Source organism: Dermacentor andersoni, chromosome 2 (genome assembly GCF_023375885.2).
Source record: "Dermacentor andersoni chromosome 2, qqDerAnde1_hic_scaffold, whole genome shotgun sequence".
NCBI lineage: Eukaryota > Metazoa > Arthropoda > Arachnida > Ixodida > Ixodidae > Dermacentor > Dermacentor andersoni.
Window position 1 is genome coordinate 90,151,706 of NC_092815.1, and position 23,930 is coordinate 90,175,635.

At 44.1% G+C, this 23,930-nt stretch overlaps 1 protein-coding gene across 4 annotated transcripts in view; it reads left to right on the forward strand.

Annotated features, from left to right (window-relative positions):
• Positions 1-23,930, forward strand: part of LOC126541645 (uncharacterized) — a 129,466-nt gene that overhangs the window by 54,171 nt on the left and 51,365 nt on the right. For all 4 annotated transcript variants that reach the window (XM_055076807.2, XM_050188502.3, XM_055076805.2 and 1 more), the window contains 4 exons: positions 271-358; positions 795-912; positions 1,713-1,932; positions 19,217-19,304. In XM_055076807.2, the coding sequence (XP_054932782.1) occupies positions 271-358; positions 795-912; positions 1,713-1,932; positions 19,217-19,304 (514 nt within the window). The remainder of the gene's footprint in view (positions 1-270; positions 359-794; positions 913-1,712; positions 1,933-19,216; positions 19,305-23,930) is intronic.

The window sequence follows — 23,930 nt, forward strand, 5'->3', positions numbered from 1 at the left end:
GGCACATGTCAACATGCAAATTACAACTGTGGCCCTCTAGAGACTATGCTCTTCAACTAATTTTAAATCTAAATCTTCAAATTTTGTCTGGTGTTTTTTTTTTTTTTTGGCTAAACAGTAGGTATTGTTACAGTGAGTATATATTAGCCTGTGTTTCGCTGGAATCTCATGCAGACTCTTTTGTGCAGCCTGCCAGACTGTTGATGGCCTGATTTGATGTATGGGTAGATGCAAGGTCCTTTTCTTTGTTCAAATTGGGCTTTGTTGCAGCCGCCTCAGGTCAGACAGAGTGCCTTGAGATCCTTCTTCATAGTGCCAAAGGATCTGATGCCGCCAACACAAGAGACGCTAGCAACAGGCAAGTATCTGCACTGAAGAACTGAAATGAACACATTTTAAACTTTGGGCCCTTTGTCCACAGATTAGTGTAAACCAAGGAAACAAATATTAAAAAAAAAAACATTTGGTGGTTTAACTCAAATTAGGTATAGCTCATATGGAAATCTGAACCAAGGTTTCAATTCATGAGCCTTCTGCATCACCAAAATAATTTGTTCTTGGGCTTTTGTGTTTTCTATGGAATTGATTTGGGCGAGAACAGTTATGGTGGATGATGTGCATCAGGACAGTGAGAACGAGTGCACTTTTTGAGGCTTTTCGGTAAGGCCAGCTTATGGTCGGATATATCTGGTAGCTAATATTAATGGTGAAAAAGTATTTGATCAAACCGGAACTCATGGAAAATAGGTAGGCATCAGGTGCTCTGTATACATGTTCCTTGCCCCTCTGTCTAGGACTCCTCTGATGCTGGCTGTCTTGAAGGGTCACACTGACTGTGTGGAGCTACTGCTGAGACATGGTGCTGCTGTAGATGCTGAAGACATGTCCCGGAGGACAGCCCTGTTTTACGGAGTAAGCATACAAGACCTGCTTTGTGGGTTACTGGGTGCAGTGTGGTCTTGACTTTTGTGTGAGCCACTATGTGCAGCAGCACAAAGACATATTATGCAAGTGTCTCTGATTTTTTTTTTTTCCATGATTGCACTCCTAAAATTAGGCCAAATTTGATCTGGGACTATCAAAATTAAGCAGCCAGCATTCATGTGCATTACTGCCAAGCATATTCCACCAGCCATCGGCCAGCAATGTTTATAGTGAGTTGCACCTTGTTTTGTCTAGATATGTGCACTCACGAACTTGCCGTAGTCTGGAACAAAGGAGCCATTATTGCCAGTGTAACATGTGCACAGCTACAGCTGCAACTTGTGCAAATTGCGATTGTGAACCACTTCCCCTCCTTTTTAAGATTGCAAAATTTATTGGACTGCGGTGGGTGCTGAATTAGCTGTGCAGCAGCTTTTATATTTCAGCATGCGACAAACATTGTGTTGAGATTGTTTACTAAGTAACAAAGTGCGAAGAAGTTGTTCGTTTGGAGTCATTGAAATAGCTTCTTGTGAATTGCTTTTCTGTTTTTATGATATAGTGCAGTGTAGTAAAAGAAAGTCAGTCATGTACCCAATGCTTAATAATCCTGCAGCAGTAGTGCCAAGCTTGATTCTAAAGAAGTGCACAGAAAATCACTGGCAGTAAATTGTCATGCTGGATGGAGCTACATAGTGTTTCGAATGTACAGTTGTGGTGTTGGGTTCTCTAGGCGAGAAATTGGGTCCGGAAGCTCAATTCTCTCTCTCGCTTGGTGTCTCATGCAGGCTTTTGGAGGCAGTGAGGAATGCATGCGCAAGCTGCTGAAGGAGGGTGCAACTGTCTTGTTGCGTGACAACATGGGCAAGACCCCACTGCACCTAGCAGCAGCAGTGGGCAATGGCGCTGTCCTGTCGATGCTGCTACGCCATGGCCCTGATGGGGAAGGCCCTGACCGACTTGCCGATCTCCGGGGTTTTACTCCCATCCACTGGGCATGCTATGGAGGTGAGAAACACAGTTTGCTGGGAAATGAGCAGAAGGCGGGAACTACTATTTTGGTACGGATGTCCCCTAGCCCACCTTTTTTTTTTTTTATTTAGGGGTTAACCACATGGTGAAGGAGCCTAGGACATTTGAACTCCGGTCAAAACCCATTGAACACAAACATCTTCAGTAACGCCACCACAGAAATGCAGTAGAGCCTCGTTCATGTGTTATGGGAGGAAACTCGAGAAAAAACTTGCCAACCAGGAGAATGTACAATCTGAAGTCTAAAACATTTGGCAGACGATTACTGTAGTTGACAACTATGTAATGATAAGTGTTGTGCGAATTGTATCACGAGGCGGCGCTGATGCGTGCCGAGCTGGTGGAGCCTGAGTGGCCTGATACTCATTTTGTTTTTGCACCTTCAGCAAGCTTACTTTCGTGCTCCTTTGGTCAGGGCATTTTGGTGGGAGGCATGACGTGCCCACTTGGTGAAAATCATTGCGGCATCAGTGCACTTCAAACGGCATTATGCTACATGCATTACGAAACAGATAGGTGAAGATGCCTGCCACAATAGGACTTGCGGTAATAGTACCTGGGAATGGCAATGTGCAACGGCACGCAGGTAGATTTGCTGGTACTGGTACTAGTAGTGGAAACTGAGTGCATGCCATCATTTTCATGTGACATAGGCGGGCGAGTGCTGCAGAAAAACTGTTGTGGTAGGGCCTACTGCTTTCGATGGTGCATACCTCGTGCCTTTTTTTTGTTCGCTTGGGATCTTGCAGCTGGAAAACCTGTCACACTATTAAATCTGGCAGCCGTGATGCCATTAGGTAGCATGTGAGGCTTTATTAGCCACATGCCCGCTCTCCTAAGATGACGTGTTACATGACACCACCAAGTAAAAAAAGGATGTTCGACATCTGCCCACCTTGGCTCTGAGTGACGCTGGCTAACACTCCTAGGGCTAGACCTAGCACACATAAATAACCAAGTTAGTAGACGTTTGATAGCCGTCGCTGCAGCACAATCCGCTTTTTTCAGGGCGCGATGGCGCATACGCCCCTACCCTAGCATATTAGTCTTCGTACGCTTTGGAAGGGATGCGTGCACCGCTGCGCATCCTTTCCATTTTCTTTCCCTCTTGGGGGGGGAAGTAAATGTGTGTGGACACACACTGCAGCAAACACGCATGCCATGTACTACGTTGGAACTCCACTGGTAGCTTGATCAGCGTCGGTGCGCTCCTGAAAACATGCATAGCGTAAAACTGCAACTCCACTTTAAAGCAGAAAGCGGCTAGGGCTTCGTCTGGACAGCACCGTGAACCCCGTAGTTGCCACGTGGCATTGATGGCTAATAAATTTATCGAAAAACCCCTGCGTTACACTTGGGCAACACTTTAAATATATCACGTTGCTGACGAAGTCTTCTTGCAGCATCGGCCCTCTCTTGCTGGTGGTGGCAGCGTGTGCCTGACTTGCATGCAGTGCAGTAACACTGGGTAGATACGAGACCAACGAGACTGACAAGACGCTGACATCAACAATTGACCAACTATTCAGCGCAGTGTGTTGCTGATACCATTTTCTCATAACAGGTCAACAACGACACAACCAATGGGCATGAGTTGTCATAGTGTGATGGGCTACGACAGCGTTCGAATGAACCCCACGCAATCGGCCGTTGAACCGATAATGTGCTAGCCGCTGCCCCTTTGCTTGTATATATAATTATTCACACTCAAAATGCCGAAACATGGCTTCGAAGTTGAAATGCTCAAGCTTCAATCCTTTCAAGCTGTGCACGTGAAGTTTGAGCCAAGGTTGATCCTGTTTAGTGAAGGTAGGACTAGGCCTGGCCCCGCCGAGTTCGTGCACCTGCTACCAGTGGACCTGAATGTAAAATGAAGTGGTTACGATGAATGAAACTGTTTTTATTGTCCAGTTGTGGCACTATAACGATTTGATATAAACTATTCTTTACTTCACACGGCGCGTACACAACACGCGGCTACACAGCACTGTGCCGATCTTCGTTCCCGAAAACTGCCGGCCACATTCGCTATGGAAATAGGTGGGCCTGTATGTGTTGTTATGGTGACACACTTCAGAGAAGCAATGTTTACTTCTTCGTCAAACGGGAAACAAGATGCAGTTTATTTGGTACAGCAGCATAAACAACCATTTCACTTAGTTACCAACAGTTTGTCGGTGGCATCCGCGTTTTTGCGTGATAACTATGTGGGTTATGAATGAGTGCTTATGCCGAGCACAGTATTCTCTAATGATACTGTATGGAATATGCAAACTGTAAGTATGATGAAGTTAAAGAAAAGCGAGAAACATTAATAACAGCCCATAATATATTTGTCTGGATCACAGTTGCCGTTGTTTAAGTGGCTCGGCTGCACATATTGACTCGTCTCAGGGTGGAACAATCTAGTGTTCCTGTATATGCTCCCGCAGGGAGCAGAGTTGCGCATAGGTCCGCCGCCGTGATCCAGCTCTGCAGCGAAGCCACCCCTCACGTGCGCAGGAGCCAAATGCCGCGCGGTGTTCTGCCTTTTTCTCTAGTGGTCGCGAGCTACAAGCGCCAATTGTTCGCAGGCGCTTAGCAAAGGGCACTTCTTAATACAGGCTACGCTCGATTGAGTCATTCGTGCAGTCGGAGGGGGTGGGCTTCCAACCAACCGAAACTTTGTATGTACCTATGTAAACACGCATATACAAACACCCACACGAACGTACAAATAGGGGGTAGGGCCGCCTTCGATTCCCCAAAATAATATACTCCCGTGGCTCGAACAGCTCCAAAGTTCGCTCGCAAACGCGCAGTACGTTGCCACAAAAAGCGGTGCAATGATTTTCAGCACGCATATGAAGTTGTGTTATCATGGTCAGAAAGCAAGAAATGTTTTAAAGAGTGTTTAAAACTTCACACACGTAAGATGGACACTTAGCGCATTTTGGCTGCCGAAAGCAGCCGAATTATGACCGTCGCCAAGAGAGCTATCGTGCCTGCAGTTATGTCAGTGACCGTTAACAGAGCGCCATTTATCACTGACCATCGTTCACAACAGCTGCACGTTTTCGATACGTGCGGTGCAGACACAGATTTAAGCACATTTCAAATGTTGACATGCGCACATTTTAAGCAAAGCTTACTTTTATTTACTATTACTATTTAGTAATACTTACTATTTAGTAGTGCTTACTATTTAGTAGCAGCAAATGCAAGTGTGCAAGTAGAAAAAGATTCAAGATGCAAGAGCTTCTAGCTGCTCCTCTGAACGCACGATCGACGGTCCACTGATTGCAATGGCGATGGTACTGACGGAAACGACGAGTTCGCATGAGTCGGCGATGCGCCTGTAAAGTTGGCTTCGCAGCGGCGCGGATCATTTGACGTCAGTTTTTAACGCTCGGCCAATAGCGGTGCGAGCGGCGCCGGAAAGGTTATGCGCAACTCTGCTCCCTGCGGGAGCATATACAGGAACACTAGAACAATCTGGCCCATATGCATAGATATGTAAGTTTTGCTACATATTGACCTTATTTCATATCAGTGATGCTCATTTTCCACAATATTTGAAACTAACAATGATCCATGGCTGTAGATGTCGATGTAAACAAACGCACCGCTTTGGCAAATTTGACGTGGAAGGCTGCGCTCGAATACCTTTTGAATATGGAAAATGCCTAAAGAATGTGTAAACAGAGCACAAAAAGCTAGGTGCAAGAGCCGACATCATTGACAACAAACTCCAAGGCAGCCGCGTCGGCAGACGGAACTCGGCATGCCTTTATCAGCCGCACTGTTAGCACAACAGTGCACTCAGACCTGCTCACCCAGTAGTCCATGGGTGCTACATGACTTGCAGAAACAACATGCTGCCCTGAAGAAGCCATTAATAAGTCAAACCTCATTAATACGTAGTCAGGCAGGAGCAACGTATAGGTACGCACTAAACAATGTACGATTTAACCGCCAATGCCAGTTTAGAAGCTGCTTACTGGCCGGAAATGAACTACGTCATGATGCTCTCAAACACACACACTCAGACCAGCTTTATTTGTGGTTAGGCAGCAAAAAATCAGCAATCTTCACTTGCTGCCATGGTGGCCTTGCCGCAACATCTTCGAACTCGGTAAGGTCGCTAGCGTGTTTATCCACGAGGCCATGCTTCTCTGCGAAAGCTCGCATGATGTTCAAAGCACGCGCCGCGTCAGATAATGAAGGACTGCTGTCCACTTCCGCATTGTCATTGTTGTCATCACTTTCACTTGAATATGGGTGAGGTGCAACGGCGATAATGTCGCTATGCGATGTTACGTTCGACCTGCGGGGACTGGCGAACTTTGGGGAAGCGACCGTTGAACTCTGCCCGACCCACTGCGATGACTTGCTTTGTGAAAATAACAATGCGCCTCGTCAACAACCCGATGGCGCCAGCATGTCTGCTGCGGCAACTGGCTTTGTAAGGACGACAATACGCCGTGTCCCCAAGCAAGCGGCGCCGGTATGCCTGGACACAGTCGGCAGACCAAGTATTGTTAGTGGATTCGCTGTCACTGTTACGGTTTGTTTGGAACAGGGAACTCCTGGAAGAAGGTGTTTTGCGGCACCGTCTCACAGGTCTTAGAAGTCGTCAGTCAATGGACAGACGCGGCGGCCACTGTCTGCGCGGTCGACTCTGGCACCAAGGTGCCAGAGTCGGTGCCAGACCAAGGTGCCAGATCTGCAAAAGACACCTGCTCAGGGCAGGACCCGTGTCCGCGAAAACCCTCTCACCTTGGTGTGGTCAGTGAAAACTGCGGAAGTGAGTGTGTAAACCCTCCCCCTCAAAGGTGGGTCGTCTACGGTGACTCCGCATTGGTCGAAGGTTGAACGGCCATTTTCCCTCACCTAAAGATCTAGGGAGGACAGAGTGTATTTACGCTGCCGTTGTCGGCTGTTCGGTGTGCATTCTCTTTCAGTCATGCTAGACTGATGAACTGTAACGTTCTCATGTAGCTACTGTAAATAAATCCCATATTCCTCGTTCTCAATGAGAACAACTGTTCCTTCAACAACAGCCTCAGCATGAATGAGTTGGACGACGGCATGGGCCAGCTACCATCTATTTCACGCCTGACCCCAATCATTACACCGAAGATTCCGCAGATGTAACAATATCGACTTCTCGATAACATAAACGCGACATACTGCAGCAAAGATCGTTGAACACCACGACAGCACAATGACTGCAAACACACTGGCGAAATAAAGAAAAAAAAAACTCACGCAGGAACTTCTCTGGGAGTTGCCTGAGTATGCAAGCATTGTGCCACTTGCTCATCTCCACACAGCCCGGTGTCATTATCAATGTTATGAAACTTGATCCGGCCAGTACAAACAAACGACATTGCTGCGGCGACACGAACTGATGTGCACGGCGGTGCAAGGTGCATTGATAACGCAAGCAAAGTACTACAGGTGACAGCGCCCGGTGCACTGATGACGTTCCAATCATTATCAGCTGTTATCGCTCATTTGCATCTTATCCATCCGCGTCAAACCATTATGAACCGTGATCAAACGTACACCGGTGGCACATCTTGAAAGCGGATCTGCGAAAGGGACAGGGTGCGGCTTGTGCCGAGAGCTTTGTACGTGCTGTGTTCTCGCTGCCTCATTCGCGTTGAAGCTGCAGGCAGCGTGAAGGTACTGTCGCTCGCTGCTGCGGATTTTATCTTGAAATCGGTCGTCTTATGGGACGGACAGACAGAGGGACATTTTTCTCGTTGGACAAGCATAGAAATGCCTATGCATTTCTTTTAAATGTGCTTCTGCACAGTTATTACTTGGATTGGATTGGGTTCGACGGTGACAGTGAATCTGCACTCCTACTGGCAGCTTCGCATTACCGGAAGCGAATCTCGGAGGCCGTGCTTTTGTGCGCTGCAATCGGCAACAACTGTATGAGCAGGAACTATGTCATGGTGTCCATGTTTAAACGTCACTATTGCTGGCGGCCGTCGTCCAGGTGTCGTAACTCGAGAATCTAACGTCTGCACACATGAGATTTTGCCTATTTTGTGCCTGTGCGCGTAGAACAAGAAAGAAAATAGCGTGCACTAACCGTTTGGTGCGCACTGAGCGGCTGTGGCTTAAGTGGTCAGCCAATACAAGGGGTCCAATGGGGGCTGGGTGGGGGTATCTTCGTGACTGTTTAAACCGCAATTACACATTAAGCGGGTACGTGTTAACGAGGTTTAACTGTACAGCCGAACCTCGATATATAGAGCAGTGCGGCAATCGCGGAATAGGTCGATATAGCCAGAATTCAATATATGAAATCGCGTAAAAAATGCATAAAGAACTTGTACAAATCAATCAATGAACTAATCGTGGCGCAGTAAATACTCACTTGAAGCTTCGCTCAAAATACAGTGGAATCTCGGTGATATGAATTCGGCTGATACAGATTTTGTTGTGATACAAATTTTTAAAATTCCCCGGCCAAAGTGCATTGTATCATTGTATATAATGTCAAAAATTTCAGATTATGCATACACATTCATGACTCCGGTGTGGGTGATACGAATACGCAACGAGCAGCCGACAGCGGCGTGGGCAGGAGGCCAGACGAGTCTGGATTTTCTTTGCGGCCGGGGTTGCACGCGGGCTCAAAAGCAATCAGTCCTCCCTGGCCGACGGTATTCCACCTCTTGGCGTGTTTACAGTAGCGATGGGCAAGGTGCTGCTTCTAACGAACAGAGCATTTCACCCCCTCTATGCGTGTTCGTTCTCTCTGACCCCTCCCATCTTTTATTTCCCTCTACCTACCTTCTTGCTGTCCCTTTCATTTCCACTGGCTGCGGCCGTGGTGGCAATCAACCGTTCCCCCTAGTTTCTGGCATTGAGTATGCTCGCCATTTTGCCTGCACAAACGCACGTCTGTTCACAAGCATCATTCCTCAAGAGCCATATCAGCCTCCAAAGGTGCGACGGCACGGTAGCAGAAGGCACTCTCTTTTAAAGAAAAACTATAAATTTTGAAGAAAGTGGATGAGGAGCCGAATAAAATGCGCGCAGACCTCGGCAAGGAGTTAGGCCTAGCGCCGTCTACTCTATAAACCCTTGTTAGTCAGCGCGACCAAATCATGCTTAGTGTGCAGTGCTTTGGCATCAACAAAAAGGAGGCTAAAACTTCCCATCATCTCAAGTTAGAATAATTTCTTCTGATGTGATTTAAAGAAGTGGCAGCAGCTGGCGTCAGCATTGGCGGTAAAGTACTACATGAAAAAGCCATGGACGTAGCAATTTCACACGACATTGAAGGTTTTCAGGTCTCCGGAGGATGAATGCACAGGTTTAAAGCCAGGCATGGCCTTGCGTACAAGACAGTCTGCGGCGAAGCTAAGAAGGTCGACGCCTCCGCTGTTGAAGGTTGGATGGAAGCAACACTGCCAGCGTTAATATAGGGCTATGAAGCTCAAGACATTTTCAATGTGGACGAGGCTGGACTTTTTTAGAACCTGCAGCCCGAGAAGAGTGTATTTTAATGTTGAAGCCTGTCAGGGCGGGCAGAAGAGCAAGCAGTGCGTGACTGCTGTTCTGCTGCAATGCTGACGGATCAGAGAAGATGCAGCTGACAGTCATGGGCAAATCACAGAAGCCGCGATGCTTCAAGGTAGCCTGGCGGTTAGCTTGCATATATAAAGCTAACAAAAAAGTGTGGATTATGCGTCACTGTTTTTGGAGTTTGCTACCTACCTGGATAGGAAGATGTCTAGCCAAAACAAAGAGCGTTTCGATTTTAGAGCAGTGCCCAGCACACCCAAAAGAAATGACGCTGCAGAGCGTGAAAATTGTATTTTTGCCAGCAAATGCCACCAGTAACTTGCAGCCGCTTGATGCTGGCATTATCAAGAATGTCAAGCGTCATTATAAAAGCTTGTTGGTGCGACGTATCCTGGCAAAAACCGACTGCAAGGATGCAAACCTGCAAATCAATCTTCTGGATGCCCTACACTTTATTGCAATGGCTTGGCATCACGTGTTGCCTACGACAATTGCTAACTGCTTCAGCAAGTGTGGCATTTTCAAATCCCGTGTGGCCGCCTTTTCACAAGACCCAAATTCGGTCCAGATTAAAAAATGGGACCTTCTTGGCATGGAGTGTTCTACGAATGACTTCATGACCGCAGATGACGACCTCGCAGCTTGCAGTCTGTGAAGTGTCGCAAACATTGTGGATGATGTGGACACGCCGCAAGTCAGTCTCAAGCAGCGATGACGAAGATAACTAAACAGCTGCAATGATCAGCTGCCAATGGCAGCAGAAACAATGCACGCACTTGACATTCTGCGGCGCGTGTTTGCATCAAAGACTGCGCAAGAACGCATCTGCTCAGTTCTTCTTTTTTGTTTTTTTTCCAAAATTCTTTGGTGGCTGACCTGGCGGTAAAGAAGACGCAAGCGGACATCTGGCACTTCTTTCCATGGAAATAAATCCCGTGTACGTGGACCTCCTGTCTAAAACTTGTTTTTCTCTCGTTTTTTGGGTGATACGAGTTGTGGGGTGATATGAATATATTCGTCGCCTCTTGAGATTTGTATCACCGAGATTCCACTGTATCGATTTCTTTGGCTGAAAGTACTGCAGTAGTGTAGCCTGCTTCTTATTGGCAGCCATGTGCTTAACTATTGCGTCCTCAACATGGTCTAAATGATGCACAACCAATAGGCTGGTGCCTTCTATTGTGCTGTAGTAGCGGCGTAGAGGGGCCAAAGCAGCTACAGCCTCAGTTGAAGTAGGGAGCGGGGCAAAATCGGTGCTTACAGGATCAAGCTCAGCAGCGTCTACGTTTGGCCACTACTTCCGCTGCGACCTCCACATCCCGAGTGATGAGCCCTCTTCTACACCTAATGAAATCGTCGAACACCAAAGAGAGGAGCGGAGGCAATATGGACCATCATCATCAGCAGCAGCCTGGCTACACCCACTGCAGGGCAAAGGCCTCTCCCATACTTCTCCAACTACCCCGTTCATGTACTAATTGTGGCCATGTTGTCCCTGCTAACTTCTTAATCACATCCGCCCACCTAACTTTCTGACGTCCCCTGCTACGCTTCCCTTCACTTGGAATCCAGTCCGTAACCCTTAATGACCATCGGTTATCTTCCCACCTCATTACATGTCATGCCCATGCCCATTTCTTTTTCTTGATTTCAACTAAGATGTCATATACTCACGTTTGTTCCCTCACCCAATCTGCTCCTTTCTTATCCCTTAACGTTACACCCATCATTCTTCTTTCCATAGCTCATTGCGGTAGTCCTCAATTTAAGTAGAACCCTTTTCGTAAGCCTCCAGGTTTCTGCCCTGTAGGCGAGTACTGGTAAGACACAGCTGTTATACACTTTTCTTTTGAGCGATAATGGCAACCTGCTGTTCATGATCTGAGAATTCCTGCCAAACGCACCCCAGCCCATTCTTATTCTTCTGATTATTTCAGTCTCATGATCCGGATCTGTGGTCACTACCTGCCCTAAGTAGATGTATTCCCTTACGACTTCCAGTGCCTCGCTACCTATCGTAAACTGCTGTTCTCTTCCGAGACTGTTAAACATTACTTTAGTTTTCTGCAGATTAATTTTTAGACCCACCCTCCTGCTTTTCCTCTCCAGGTCAGTGAGCGTGCATTGCAATTGGTCCCCTGAGTTACTAAGTAAGGCAATATCATCAGCAAATCGCAAGTTACTAAGGTATTCTCCATTAACTCTTATCCCCAATTCTTCCCAACCCAGGTCTCTGAATACCGCCTGTAAACATGCTGTGAATAGCATTGGAGAGATTGTATCTCCCTTCCTGACGCCTTTCTTTATTGGGATTTTGTTGCTTTCTTTATGGAGGACTACCGTGGCTGTGGAGGCACTATAGATATCTTTCAGTATTTTTACATACGGCTCGTCTACGCCCTGATTCCGTAATGCCTCCATGATTGCTGAGGTTTCGACTGAATCAAAGCTTTCTCGTAATCAATGAAAGCTATATATAAGGCTTGGTTATATTCCGCACATTTCTCTATCACCTGATTGATAGTGTGAATATGGTCTGTTGTTGAGCAGCCTTTTGGAATCCTGCCTGGTCCTTTGGTTGACAGAAGTCTAAGGTGTTCCTGATTCTGTTTGCGATTACCTTAGTAAATACTTTGTAGGCACCGAACAGTAAGCTGATCGGTCTATAATTTTTCAAGTCTTCGGCGTCCCCTTTCTTATGGATTAAGATTATTTTGGCGTTCTTCCAAGATTCCAGTACGCTCGAGGTCATGAGACATTGCATATACAGGGTGGCCAGTTTTTCTAGAACAATCTGCCCACCATCTTTCAACAAATCTGCTGTTACCTGATCCTCCCCAGCTGCAATATGGACGCCCGCACCCAAAAAGGCGTGGCAGGCGCAGAGCACGACACCGAGGAGGAGTCAGTGCAGCAAATCCAATACGTCATTGACGTTGTTGAACTAGCCAAGCCGCTGCTTGCGTACACCGTTACATTCAAATGGCGCCCTCGGTGCAATTGATGTGTGCTGCTATAGTGCGCAGCAGTCGAGAACGCCCATCGGTCTTCGAGGGTGTTGCGGGAAAGTTCGCTGCCTGTCAACAGAGCACATGTGGTGTGTTGTGGCAGAGTTCGATGTACATTCATTTTACATCCTACCCAGTTTGAAATAAAAAAATAAAAAATGCATGCGATTTTTAGGTGATATAGAAAGTGTTTAATATACACAATAATGCAATATGTCGAGGTTGGACTGTAATTGAGATCCCCAAAACACACAACCGACGCACACTCAATATGGGCACAGGTACACAAATCAACTGGCAAAGGCCTCAGGACCCTCCGAAAACGTCTCCAGCAGCATTTGGAAGAGGACAGCACAGGAACATGAAAAGGGCAGATTAGTAGTGCAACGCATGCACAATGCGGATGTTGTGGGTTCGGCTCCCACTGGCAACACGTTACCTTTTCATCCACTTTGATTTCCCTTTATTATTTTCGGCATCTCAATTTCAGTTACAGCTAATTTCCCCGATGCTTTCCTTTGCTTCATTGTCTGTGGGCTTTATATTGTCATAATTAACACAGTCTGGCCCCTCGGTTCTCCCTTTTCTCTCGTCACATTTTGGTCCTATAATAAATGGTGTCAAAAGAACGTGTTTTCTGGGAACATATTAACCAGTAAAAAATAACCATAAGTGTAATGGGACGGATAGTACATTTAGCACCAGCGAACAAGGACAGAAGGGAGACAACACTACAGTGCACTAAATATGCTTTCCAAGTCAGTTTACCAACACACCCAACAAATGACGAGGCTGTAATGGGTCATTTCTTTTGTGTTCTCATGTATGAACATTAGCTCCGGGAAGTTGTACGAAGTGGGATCATGTCAACAATGTTCTACTTTATTGGCATAAAAGTTGAACCCACTTATAATTATACCGGTCTTTACAATATATTGGATATAACAATGACCAACTGACAGTAAGCTTTTGTGTGTGTTCTGTGGCGAAATGAACCGCCTACTACCACGTTCCATGCCGCATTATTGGGTATAACAACTAAGTCTGCCTACTGGGTGTGCAAGTTGAAAGGAAGAGAATACAGTCAATAAACTGTCAAAAATACTCATTTGAATAGTGCAATGAAAACAAGAATTTTAATTAAATGTGAGGAGATGCAAGAACAGGCTGCACAGCAATGGCAGCAACGAAGAATGAAATTTTTGAAGATATTTTATTTATTTTCATATTATAAAGCACAAGTGAACAAACAGTTTTTGGACCTATAACCAAAGGCTAGCTGTAGGTCCAATAAACACAGGCAACACCTAGCATAACAGCAAGATAATAGGTAACATAGAGTAAAGTGAATTCAAAACTAGAGAGGAGGAGAGAGAGAGAGAGCAACACAAACTAAGTTCGAAGTAACGTGCATGATAACAATGAATGAGAAGAATGCTGTACAGAATAGTAGCTATTGTGATTAAATAACAAACAATAACAGTTGTTATTTGAATTACATACCATGCGAGAAGAGAGATACAAGTTATGCTGTCCACAGTAGCCTAAATAATCTATAGTTTGAGCAAGTGATGTTCTTATCTTTAATAACATACCATAATACCAAATTCATTATTACTACATTAGCACAATACACCAGCATATCTCCTATTGACTACAAAAACTACAATACTAACAAAAAGATTGGAAGACTGGCTCGGTGTATAGAAAATTGATTATGGAACCTGCCTTTTTATTGTGACATTAACAAAATTATGTCGTATTGTTTGAGAGCAATTTGGAAGTTTGAAGAATTCATGAGTTCCACTGGCAGTTTATTCCAAATTTTGATACCTGTAAACTTTAGAAGACATTCTCCATATACACTTATATTGTACGAGATTAAAATGTCCTGCATCAAGACTTATGGTTTTGTTAAGGTTTCGTATAAAGAAGAAAAAAATATGGAAGCGTTAAAGGGCTGGTTGAACCCGCCGTGGTTGCTCAGTGGCTATGGTGTTGGGCTGCTGAGCACGAGGTCGTGGGATCGAATCCCGGCCACGGCGGCCGCATTTCGATGGGGGCGAAATGCGAAAACACCCGTGTACTTAGATTTAGGTGCACGTTAAAGAACCCCAGGTGGTCGAAATTTCCGGAGTCCTCTACTACGGCGTGCCTCATAATCAGAAAGTGGTTTTGGCACGTAAAACCTCATAATTCAATTCAAAGGGCTGGTTGTACTATATCACAATGCCACAAACGCACATTGACAGGCTCTCATGTAATAGGTCAAATAGTAACATGTGATACCAGTTGAACAATGTGACTGTGGGATCAGAATGTTTAGACTGAAACATAATTCTAATAGCGTGTTTTTTATCACCATCATCATCATCATCATCCTTTTTGATGCCCACTGCAGAACGAAGGCCTCTCTCCCTGCGATCTCCAATTACCTCTGTCATGAGCCAACAGATTCCAAATAGCGCCAGTGAATTACCTAGTTTCATCGCTCCACCTAGTCTTCTGCCTTCCTCGACTGCGTTTCCTTTCTCTTGGTACCCATTCTGTAACTCTAATGGTCCACCAGTTATCTAACTTGCGCATTACACGACCGGCCCAGTTCCATTCTTTTTCTCTTAATGTCAATTAGAATATTGGCTATACCCCTTTGCTCCCTGAAAGAAGCCGCTCTCTTTCTGTCTGTCAAGGTTATGCCTAGCATTCTTCGTTCCATCGCTCTTTGTACGGTCCTTAACTTGTTCTCAATCTTTTTTGTCAGTCTCCAAGTCTTCGCCCCATATGTCAGCACTGATAAGATGCACTGATTGTACACCTTCCTTTTCAGTGATAATGGTAAGCTTCCAGTCAGGAGCTGGCAATGTCTGCCATATGCGATCCATTCTTATTCTTCTGTGAATTTTCTTCTCATGATCAGGGTTCCGTGTGATTGACCTAGGTAAACATACTCCTTCACAGACTCTACAGGCAGACTGTTGATCCTGAACTCTTGTTCCTTTGCCCGACTATGTATCATTATCTTTGTCTTCTGCATATTAATCTTCAATCCCACTCTTACGCTCTCTCTGTTAAGGTCCTCAATCATTTGTTGTAACTCGTCTGCATTGTTGCTGAATAGAACAATGTCATCGGCAAACCGAAGATTGCTGAGATATTCGCCGTCAATCTTTACTCCTAAGCCTTCCCAGTTTAATAGCTTCAATACTTCTTCCAAGCACGCAGTGAATAGCATTGGAGAGATTGTGTCTCCTTGTCTGACCCCTTTCTTTATAGGTATCTTCCTGCTTTTCTTGTGTAGAATTAAGATAGCCATAGAGCCTCTGTAGATATTTTCCAAGGTATTTACGTAAGCGTTCTATACTCGAATGAGTAAATTCAAAGCGCAAAAGACAAGGACTGAAGAAGGACACAGACAGGACCGGCACCAGTCCTGTCGTTTGTGTCCTTCTTCAGTCCTTGTCTTTTGCGCCTTGCCTTTACTCATTCAAGCATGAACCAACTAGCCAAAGCAAGAGTTTTACTTGTTCTATGCTCCTTGATTACGTAATGCCGCTATGACTGTCGGTACAGTAAAACCTCGTTAAACTGTACCCGCTTAAACGGTAGTTTCGTTTTAAAAGTAGTAAAGTCAAATCTCCGAATCAGCGGCCATTGAACATAACGTGTTTTGTATCCGCATAAACCATACCAGCTTATACAGTGCTTTAAATGACTTGCTATAAAAGCAAAATACATAAGGCGTGTAACTCAGGTGTCAGAGGACTCACGAGCTTGAGTTTAGCCGTACCAGCCAGATGCTAACCTGGACCTAACATAGTTACATGGTCGCTCGTTGCATTTATCAAAAATCATCTGAAGGTACGTTTAGGAGCTAGTCTGAGTAGGACATTGCTTGGCTTTAGGTTTAATGTTGTAGTGTCTGCAATTTTGAAGTGAGACTGGCATACCACATATTTTGATTTCTTTGTGTGAATTGTCAACTTGTTTCCTAAGAACCAGTCTGAGATTCTGCTTAACTTCGTGTTTGCCTTTTGACTAAGTTCATCGATATCATCCGCTGTTACAATAACACGTTTTGTTGATGAACATGAGTACTCCTGCAGAGTCAGTTATTTGCTGTAGGTCATTTATATATAAAAAAGAAGGGGACCTAGATTGGAACCCCGTGGGAGGCCAGTACAAATATTTTGTTTAGAGGATGTAATACTGTCGAACCTCATTGATATGTTCCCATTATGTACGTCTTTCCAGCGCCAATATTCACAATCGAGAACACAAAATATGACCCAGAAGAGTTGCGCTTATTTTTGACCGGTTCATATGTTCCCAGAAAACACAATTTTTCGGCACCAACATTCAGTACGTTGCAAGACTGTGATCATATAAGTTTTCCGGCCCCCTAGATCCCTTGTAAACAAGAAAATGCATGAGGCACACACGATCGAGAGCAGTATATAGCCGCCCGCCACGGCAGGTTTACCGCAATACTCGCCCACTCGTCTCACATGAAAACGCATGCATTCAGTTTCTTATCTTGGTACCAGTTATCACAGCTATCACCGCCAATCCTATTGTTATAAGCATCTTCGCCTATCTGTTTCACAGCGCATGGGCCTGTCGGAAGCGTAGTGCAAGCTTTTAGCAGGCGATAACCAAACGCGCAGCCATTCCCTACTGCAAACTGCAATTGTATACGTATTCCGGCTGCTAGATCCCATCTGAACAAGAAAAGGCACGAGGTGCGCGCAGTCAGGAACAGTATATAGCCGCCTGTATCGCGTCAAAACGACGGCGTTCACAGTTTCTTATTCCGGTACCAGCAAATCTCCGCCCGAGTTGTCGCATGCTGCGTTCACAGCTATCACTGCCAAACCTATTGCGATAAGCACTTTCACCTATCTTTTTACAGCACATGATATGTAGTGCCATTGGTAGCGTACTGCACATGTTAGTAGGTGATAATCCAAACATGCCGCCATTCCCTGCTGCAGCGCAGGTTTCCCATCACCCCCTTTAAACACCACGCAATAGGAAAACAACAAAACGTGTCTCTCGCCGCCATAGCATCACCAGCCTAACGCTTGTTGGCGTCACGTGCCGCAGTGATCCGCGCGGCGCTTTGCATTACGAAGATGTCAACAATAGTTGTCTTAAATTTTTTTTTAGTTACTTTGGATCATACGTTTTTCCAGTTAGTATGTTTTTTTTTTTTTTTTTTTTTTTTTTCCCAACACGTATGAACGAGGTTCTACTGTATTATTAATTCTCGCTACCTGAGAACAATCTTTCGTGTAACTTGAAAGGAAATCAAATATTTTTCTGTGAAACTCATAATGGTTAAGACGATCAGCAAAACGAGAACAAGGTGAAAGCAGGAGCCAACGTTTCAACAAGTAGACTTGTCTTCTTCAAGGCCACTTGTCGAAATGTTGACTCCTGCTTTCACCTTGTTTTCGTTTTGCTCATCATCTTGAATTTCCATCTCCCGCCTTCCCCGTGTTTTCCCATAATGGTCAAGTTTTTCTAATAAAATTAAATGATCCACAGTGTCAGATGCCTTTTTTTTTTAAATCAAGGAAGATGATATCAATTAGCTTACTGAGCTGCGGTGCGATGTTTATCATCTGCGATAGTCATAACTGCAGTAGCTGTTAAGAACTGAGCTCTGAAACCTTGCTACTGATGACAAAGCACATTGTATTTATCTAGAAATGTTTTTATCCCTGTTGATATAATTTTCTTGAAAATATTTTTAATACTTGTAATAGATATTTGCCTGTAATTTCAAAGGGTAGGCAGATCACTTTCCTTGTAAATAGAAATTACTTAAGCAATTACAACACAGATTACAGGCACCAGAAAGAATGCATTGTGGAAGCTTGGGCAAGTGGGTAACGGTTCATTTTTATGGCATTCACAAGGTACATGGACTCCATAGAAATGAGCCAGAATTATGCTTTTTCAAACCTAGAATTGATGGAATTGCAAGATACAGTACTTGACAATAGCACTGTCTACAGGAAAACAAGGTTTATACAGTCGCCGACCAATAATTTGTACTAGATGGGGACTGCCAAAATGTCCGAATAATTGGGAGTCTGATATACCAGGTTCGCCAGAAAATAAGTGACTTTATTCCATAAGTTTGCAAAAACAGTGTGCCATATTCTCAGATTGACCTAATGAGGGTACCTTCAATTTTGCTTAACTAGTGCAAGACGCATCAGCTTCTTTGAGCAACGCCATTCTTGGCACAGTGCCATGTACGTAATCTGTTGCATAACTAGTGAGGCGCTTTGAGAGTATGCTAGACATAAAGTTGTTGATGTTTTCATATCTGAAGTTGCTGTGGAGGGTCCTCGCATAGAGTGCACATGCTGTAAACTTGAAAAAAAAAACTTAGTGGCGAAATAAAAGCACTTAGGGTAATCAGTTACGCAGCTGTACACTTTCCATGATTCTGAAGATGCAAGAAATATGGTAAAACTAAATGTTCAATGGACAGGATTGCTTGGCACCTGAAGGAGATACACATTGCTGACAGCATTATCGCTATGTTATCTACAAACTGTGCTTGTGTGCTTACAATGCTGGAACCTGGCGAAGGGGCTCTTTAAGAAACCAAGGACACATATGACTATTGCAAATCTTTCAGTTGTCCTTTTTTGTACCTTTGTAATTAAAATATGTTTTGTTTCCTTTGGTGCTTTGTGTGCTAGGTCATGGCCCATGTCTTGGCATGCTCCTGGAACACACTCGAACAAATACATTTTATGGGAACTCCTTCAGTCCGCTTCATTGTGCAGCGTGAGTACCACATCTGTGGCATTGAAAAAGTATGCACACATGCATGTGTGTGTTTGCGTGCATGTGTGTTTGTGTGTGCGATTAAGCCTACAATCAGTATCATGTCAGCCTGGCCTTCTGTCCTTATTTTGCTGCCTGGAAATGCTGTAGGCTTGCATATTGGTTTACAATAGTATGGTCTATTTGCACCAAGCCCCTTTTCCAGGAACTATGCCAAGTTGTTCTTATATGTTCAACATGGTCATCAGTTAATCATAGCATAATCATAGCATAATCATTGTCCTCACAGCAATGCTTGTAACCTGCACAACGGTATCTCTCAGCAAGCTCATTGCCTGCACATAGTAAGAAATTTTGGCATGACTTGTGCTTCTGCAACACTTTCCACTTGCACTGGGATTGCTTTTTTCATGTTCCCACTTCATTTCTGAGCCATAGAAACTCAGCAGTTGGAATTAGTTCATCTCCTAAAACACAATTCTTTTTTTATTGGCTTGAAATGGTTTCATTTGATTGGAATTATGTTTTCAGACATAAACTGGCCTGATCTGCCAGTGTTTTATATTGTTCTTGTGTGGTAATTATTTATATTCTGGGCTGCTGTGCTTACATTGAAGTGATTACACACAGCATTCTGGACTGTTGTAACTTTTGGTGTGAAAATTGAATACAAGGCTTAAGTGAAGTTGTGTTGTAATATGCTGATTACTTGAGGACTGATATCTGCATTCCTGTAAAACAGTGGAAGTAAATGTTGTCATGTATGGACTGCTGCTGTGTTGCAAGGACTGCTGTGCTGCTGTGTTGCAAGTGATATTTGGTGAAGCCAACAACCTCATGACAAGGACACCTTACAATGCTCACTGCAAAGCTGTGTGAAGGTGGTATTTGTGGTGATGACTTCCTCCCCAAAATGCTGCGTCTTTCATCATTCACATTTCTTAGGAGCCCTTCATAACTTTTTATGAGTTATATGAAAGAAGTTGAGTATTAAAGGGCACTTCCTCACAAACCTTTATCAGGAAACATTTAAAATTTTTAAATGCATAGTGTGTGAGCAGTCATCGGCAATGAAAAGTTGTTCTTCTTTCTACACCTCATTGTTCCTGCAGCAATCGAAGCTGTGCCACTGTTTCAATGCAGAATAATGCCTGCCATGCACCACTCACCATAGCATACTGAGCTTAGGTGTTGGCCTGACTTCCAGTCGGGCAGTGCTACAGCTGATTTCAGAGCCCGTAGAATTATTGCAGTAGTATCTTCCTCTGCTACTAGATGGCACCACTACCTTGTTGATTCCTGATAAAATATTTACACTGGATTTATGAGAGGTGCCATAAGGGAGGGCTTCTAGCCACCTAGGATCCTTTAACATGCACCTAAATCTAAGTATATAATCATTTTTGCATTGTGCCTTCGTCAAAATGTGTGCGCTGCGACCTGGTATCAAACTCGCAACCTCGTGCTCGGCAGCCAAATGCTTGTGGTTTGAAGCCAGGTCAGGGTGTTTGAGAACACTGAGTTGTAGAGGAGGAAACATTTTCAAATGAATATGACTCATGCAGAAAGTGTGAAAATGGAACAGAAACCATAGAGCATGTTCTGTTAATTTGTCTCAACATCCATCCAGCAATAAATGTGGACATAGGCTGCCTGAGAAGTTGGGTTTTAAGGGCAGTGGAGGAGATGTAGATGGGTCTTAGAGGGAGACAAGAGATGGCTAGAAGATTTATTGTGCAAAGGAAAGCAAAACATGCGATGAAGTGATATTCCTATTTTGAAAAAAATAAACACCAGAAAAAGCATATGTAATAAGCTCAGTGGCGTGTGCCGTCACCACATTTCAAAGGGAATGCCCATATCGTGGTCACAAAAAGAATTCTGTCATTTCTGGTGGGGACATTGCTTAGTCTTGATTTATAAAATTATATGGTCAATCCGCATCATAAGAATAAGTTTGCCACAATAAGTGCAATAGTTGGCATGGACTTCAGGAATGGGAAGGAAAGAGCAGGTGGTCATTTTATCTGCATTGTAGGCCTTGCACTGCATGTGCATAAACAAAATTTGACGCGGATGTTCATGGTGGCTTTGTCTAACAAGCAACCACATTCGCTTCCTGTGTTCAAAAAGTCTTGCAAGGCCGTTTTAATGTTTCTCAGATCGGAGTATACTACACAGCATGCTAAAGTGCTGCGCGTTAACTTCTAATGGCCAGAGCCATTATCGGTGCTTCTGCTGCTGCCATTGTGTGCTGCTGTGTTGTTCTTGTATGTGCTGTGAAACGTGCAAGGAAGCTGATTTGCTGATACATTGTCTTGTCTTCTTTCCCGCTTTCTCTGTATCCCCTTTTCAATTCCCTTGCACACCAACCCCACCCTTTGCTGTGCTTTCTTAACCATTCCTACGGCTTGATGCGGCTTGGCGCGGGGGCCACAGTTGCAATCCGTAAGTAGCCCTGATGCTGCTGCCCCCGCTTTTTGCTTCTGCATGCTACTGCCTTCTTTATTATTATTATTTTTTTTTTTTCGTGGCCTAATGTGAACTAGTTCATTTGGCTTGTATCTGTGTTGTCAAATTACAGGCCATGTCTGGGAGGTCATATCTGCTTGTACGTGTGATAACCTTCATTCACAGTGCTCAACATTTGTCTGTTGAAACAGCAGAAGTAGTTTTCTCTTACAGCATGCACTAGTATGAGAATTTTTTTATTCTTTCAAGCACGCTGCTATCAAACTGTTCTTACAAGACTTAAAAATTAAATTTGTGTCATCTTGCTTCCCCCGATCTTGTAAGTTATTGTTAGGCTGTTACATGTTTTAAGATGTTCGATACATGTATAGTAGGTGGGAAATCTTGACCTTATTGGGCTTGAATAAGTTCAACTCCAAGTGTTTCAAATCTACAATATGAAAAAGAACGCCACAAAGCTGCGCTAGCCCATTTTTTTACTTTTAAGTCAGATGAATGTTAAATAGATATTAAAAGAACTTATGCAGTTGAAGTAATCCTGGAGTCCCTGTCAATAGCTTCTGTCAAAGCCCAGGCATAGCTTTGCAACATTAGAGTCTTGGCAATCAGTTGAGCATCTTCTCCTGCCTAGCACACTATTTTACAGCAGTGTGCCCGGTCATGTGGACCTATAAGAGGCACTGTAATATAGGGCTCAATATTAATCTTACCTGCCTCGAGTTTACTGACATGCACTTGAACATAAGTCCACAAAACATTCTCGCATTCAGCATGTGAGGTATGGAACAAAATATTCACAGGGTTCCGTTCTAGGTCCCCTTTTTCTTTGTATATAAATGACCTACAGCAAATAACTGACTCTGCAGAAGTAGTCATGTTCACCAACAAACTCCTATTGAGCTTGTGCTCAACAGTGAAATAACATTGTTGCTGAGCTACTGTGCCAAGTATATAAAATTAAACCTTACTGCAAGCAGCCACACATGAGCCACATATGAAGTGGTCGGTGCCATGTCATGTTTTCTGATGTGTTATACTCTTCCACCTGTTACAATGCACGTACAGCACAGCTGGAACCAAGCACATCTTCCTCAGTTCCCCCTTTTTGTATGCGTGCATGTGCGACTTTTTCAGTTGTCTGCCTGATGTGTTGTTTGTAGTGTTCTACGGCTTTTCTTCCTCCCTGATTGATGGTTTTCCTATTACACAGCATTTTCATGCAAGTATCTTTATAATACATTGCCATGTTTCTTTTCCTCTTTTGTGTGCTTGCTGGTTTGAACTGTAGTACTGAAATTATTATTGGACAAACTTGGCCATTCCCTGTTGTAGAGTACTTCAGCTCAGAAATGTTTAAACTTGTGCCATAGAACATTGTTTTTGATGCGTTGGGTGGCTGGTATATTCTTGACAAATGGGAGGCATCCGCATGATGGCTGCATGAACGACAGGCTGTTCTCGATTGTCAGAGTCCTGCCTGTTATGCAACTTGAAGTCTGTTGGAGTCCTTCACTCTCTTCAAAGCTAACTTGAACTGCTTAGTATTGATGACTTGTTGAGACACACTGCCCAAGACATGCAGAATTTTCCAAGTAGCTTCAGATTGGAATATTTTACATTTCGAATTATCGATATAGTATCAAACTATTTTGCGATCTACTTTGAGTTCGATATATCTAGGATCTGCTCTATTTGGTTACGTACACCCCTACCCAGTGAGAATGTTATTGTATGACATTTTATCACTTAACTATCACTGATCAATATATGGTATTATAGTAGCATTACATTGTCAGCACAATACAGTTGTAGCTATCAGGTACAATTAGTGCCACATGCTCTCATAATTAGGCCCTTATACATGCTCATCTGTCCATACTGTATACCATATACTTACTCTCATAATGAACTCTTATTTTTTTCCTGAAAGGCTTTGCACAAAGTTGGGGAGTGCATTCATTATTCAAGGTAAACTTTAGAGCAGCTTTTTTTTTTTCCCCGGCCCCTCTAAGAAGTAGGGGAGACACTGTTAGATTCGGCATCGGATAAGGTGCCTGACTTGCCATACCGGCAGCCAGATCTGAGACATTTTGCTATGCTGTAGCTCTGGATCAGAAGCACCGGATTGGACACCTGACATGCGCTGGCATTCGA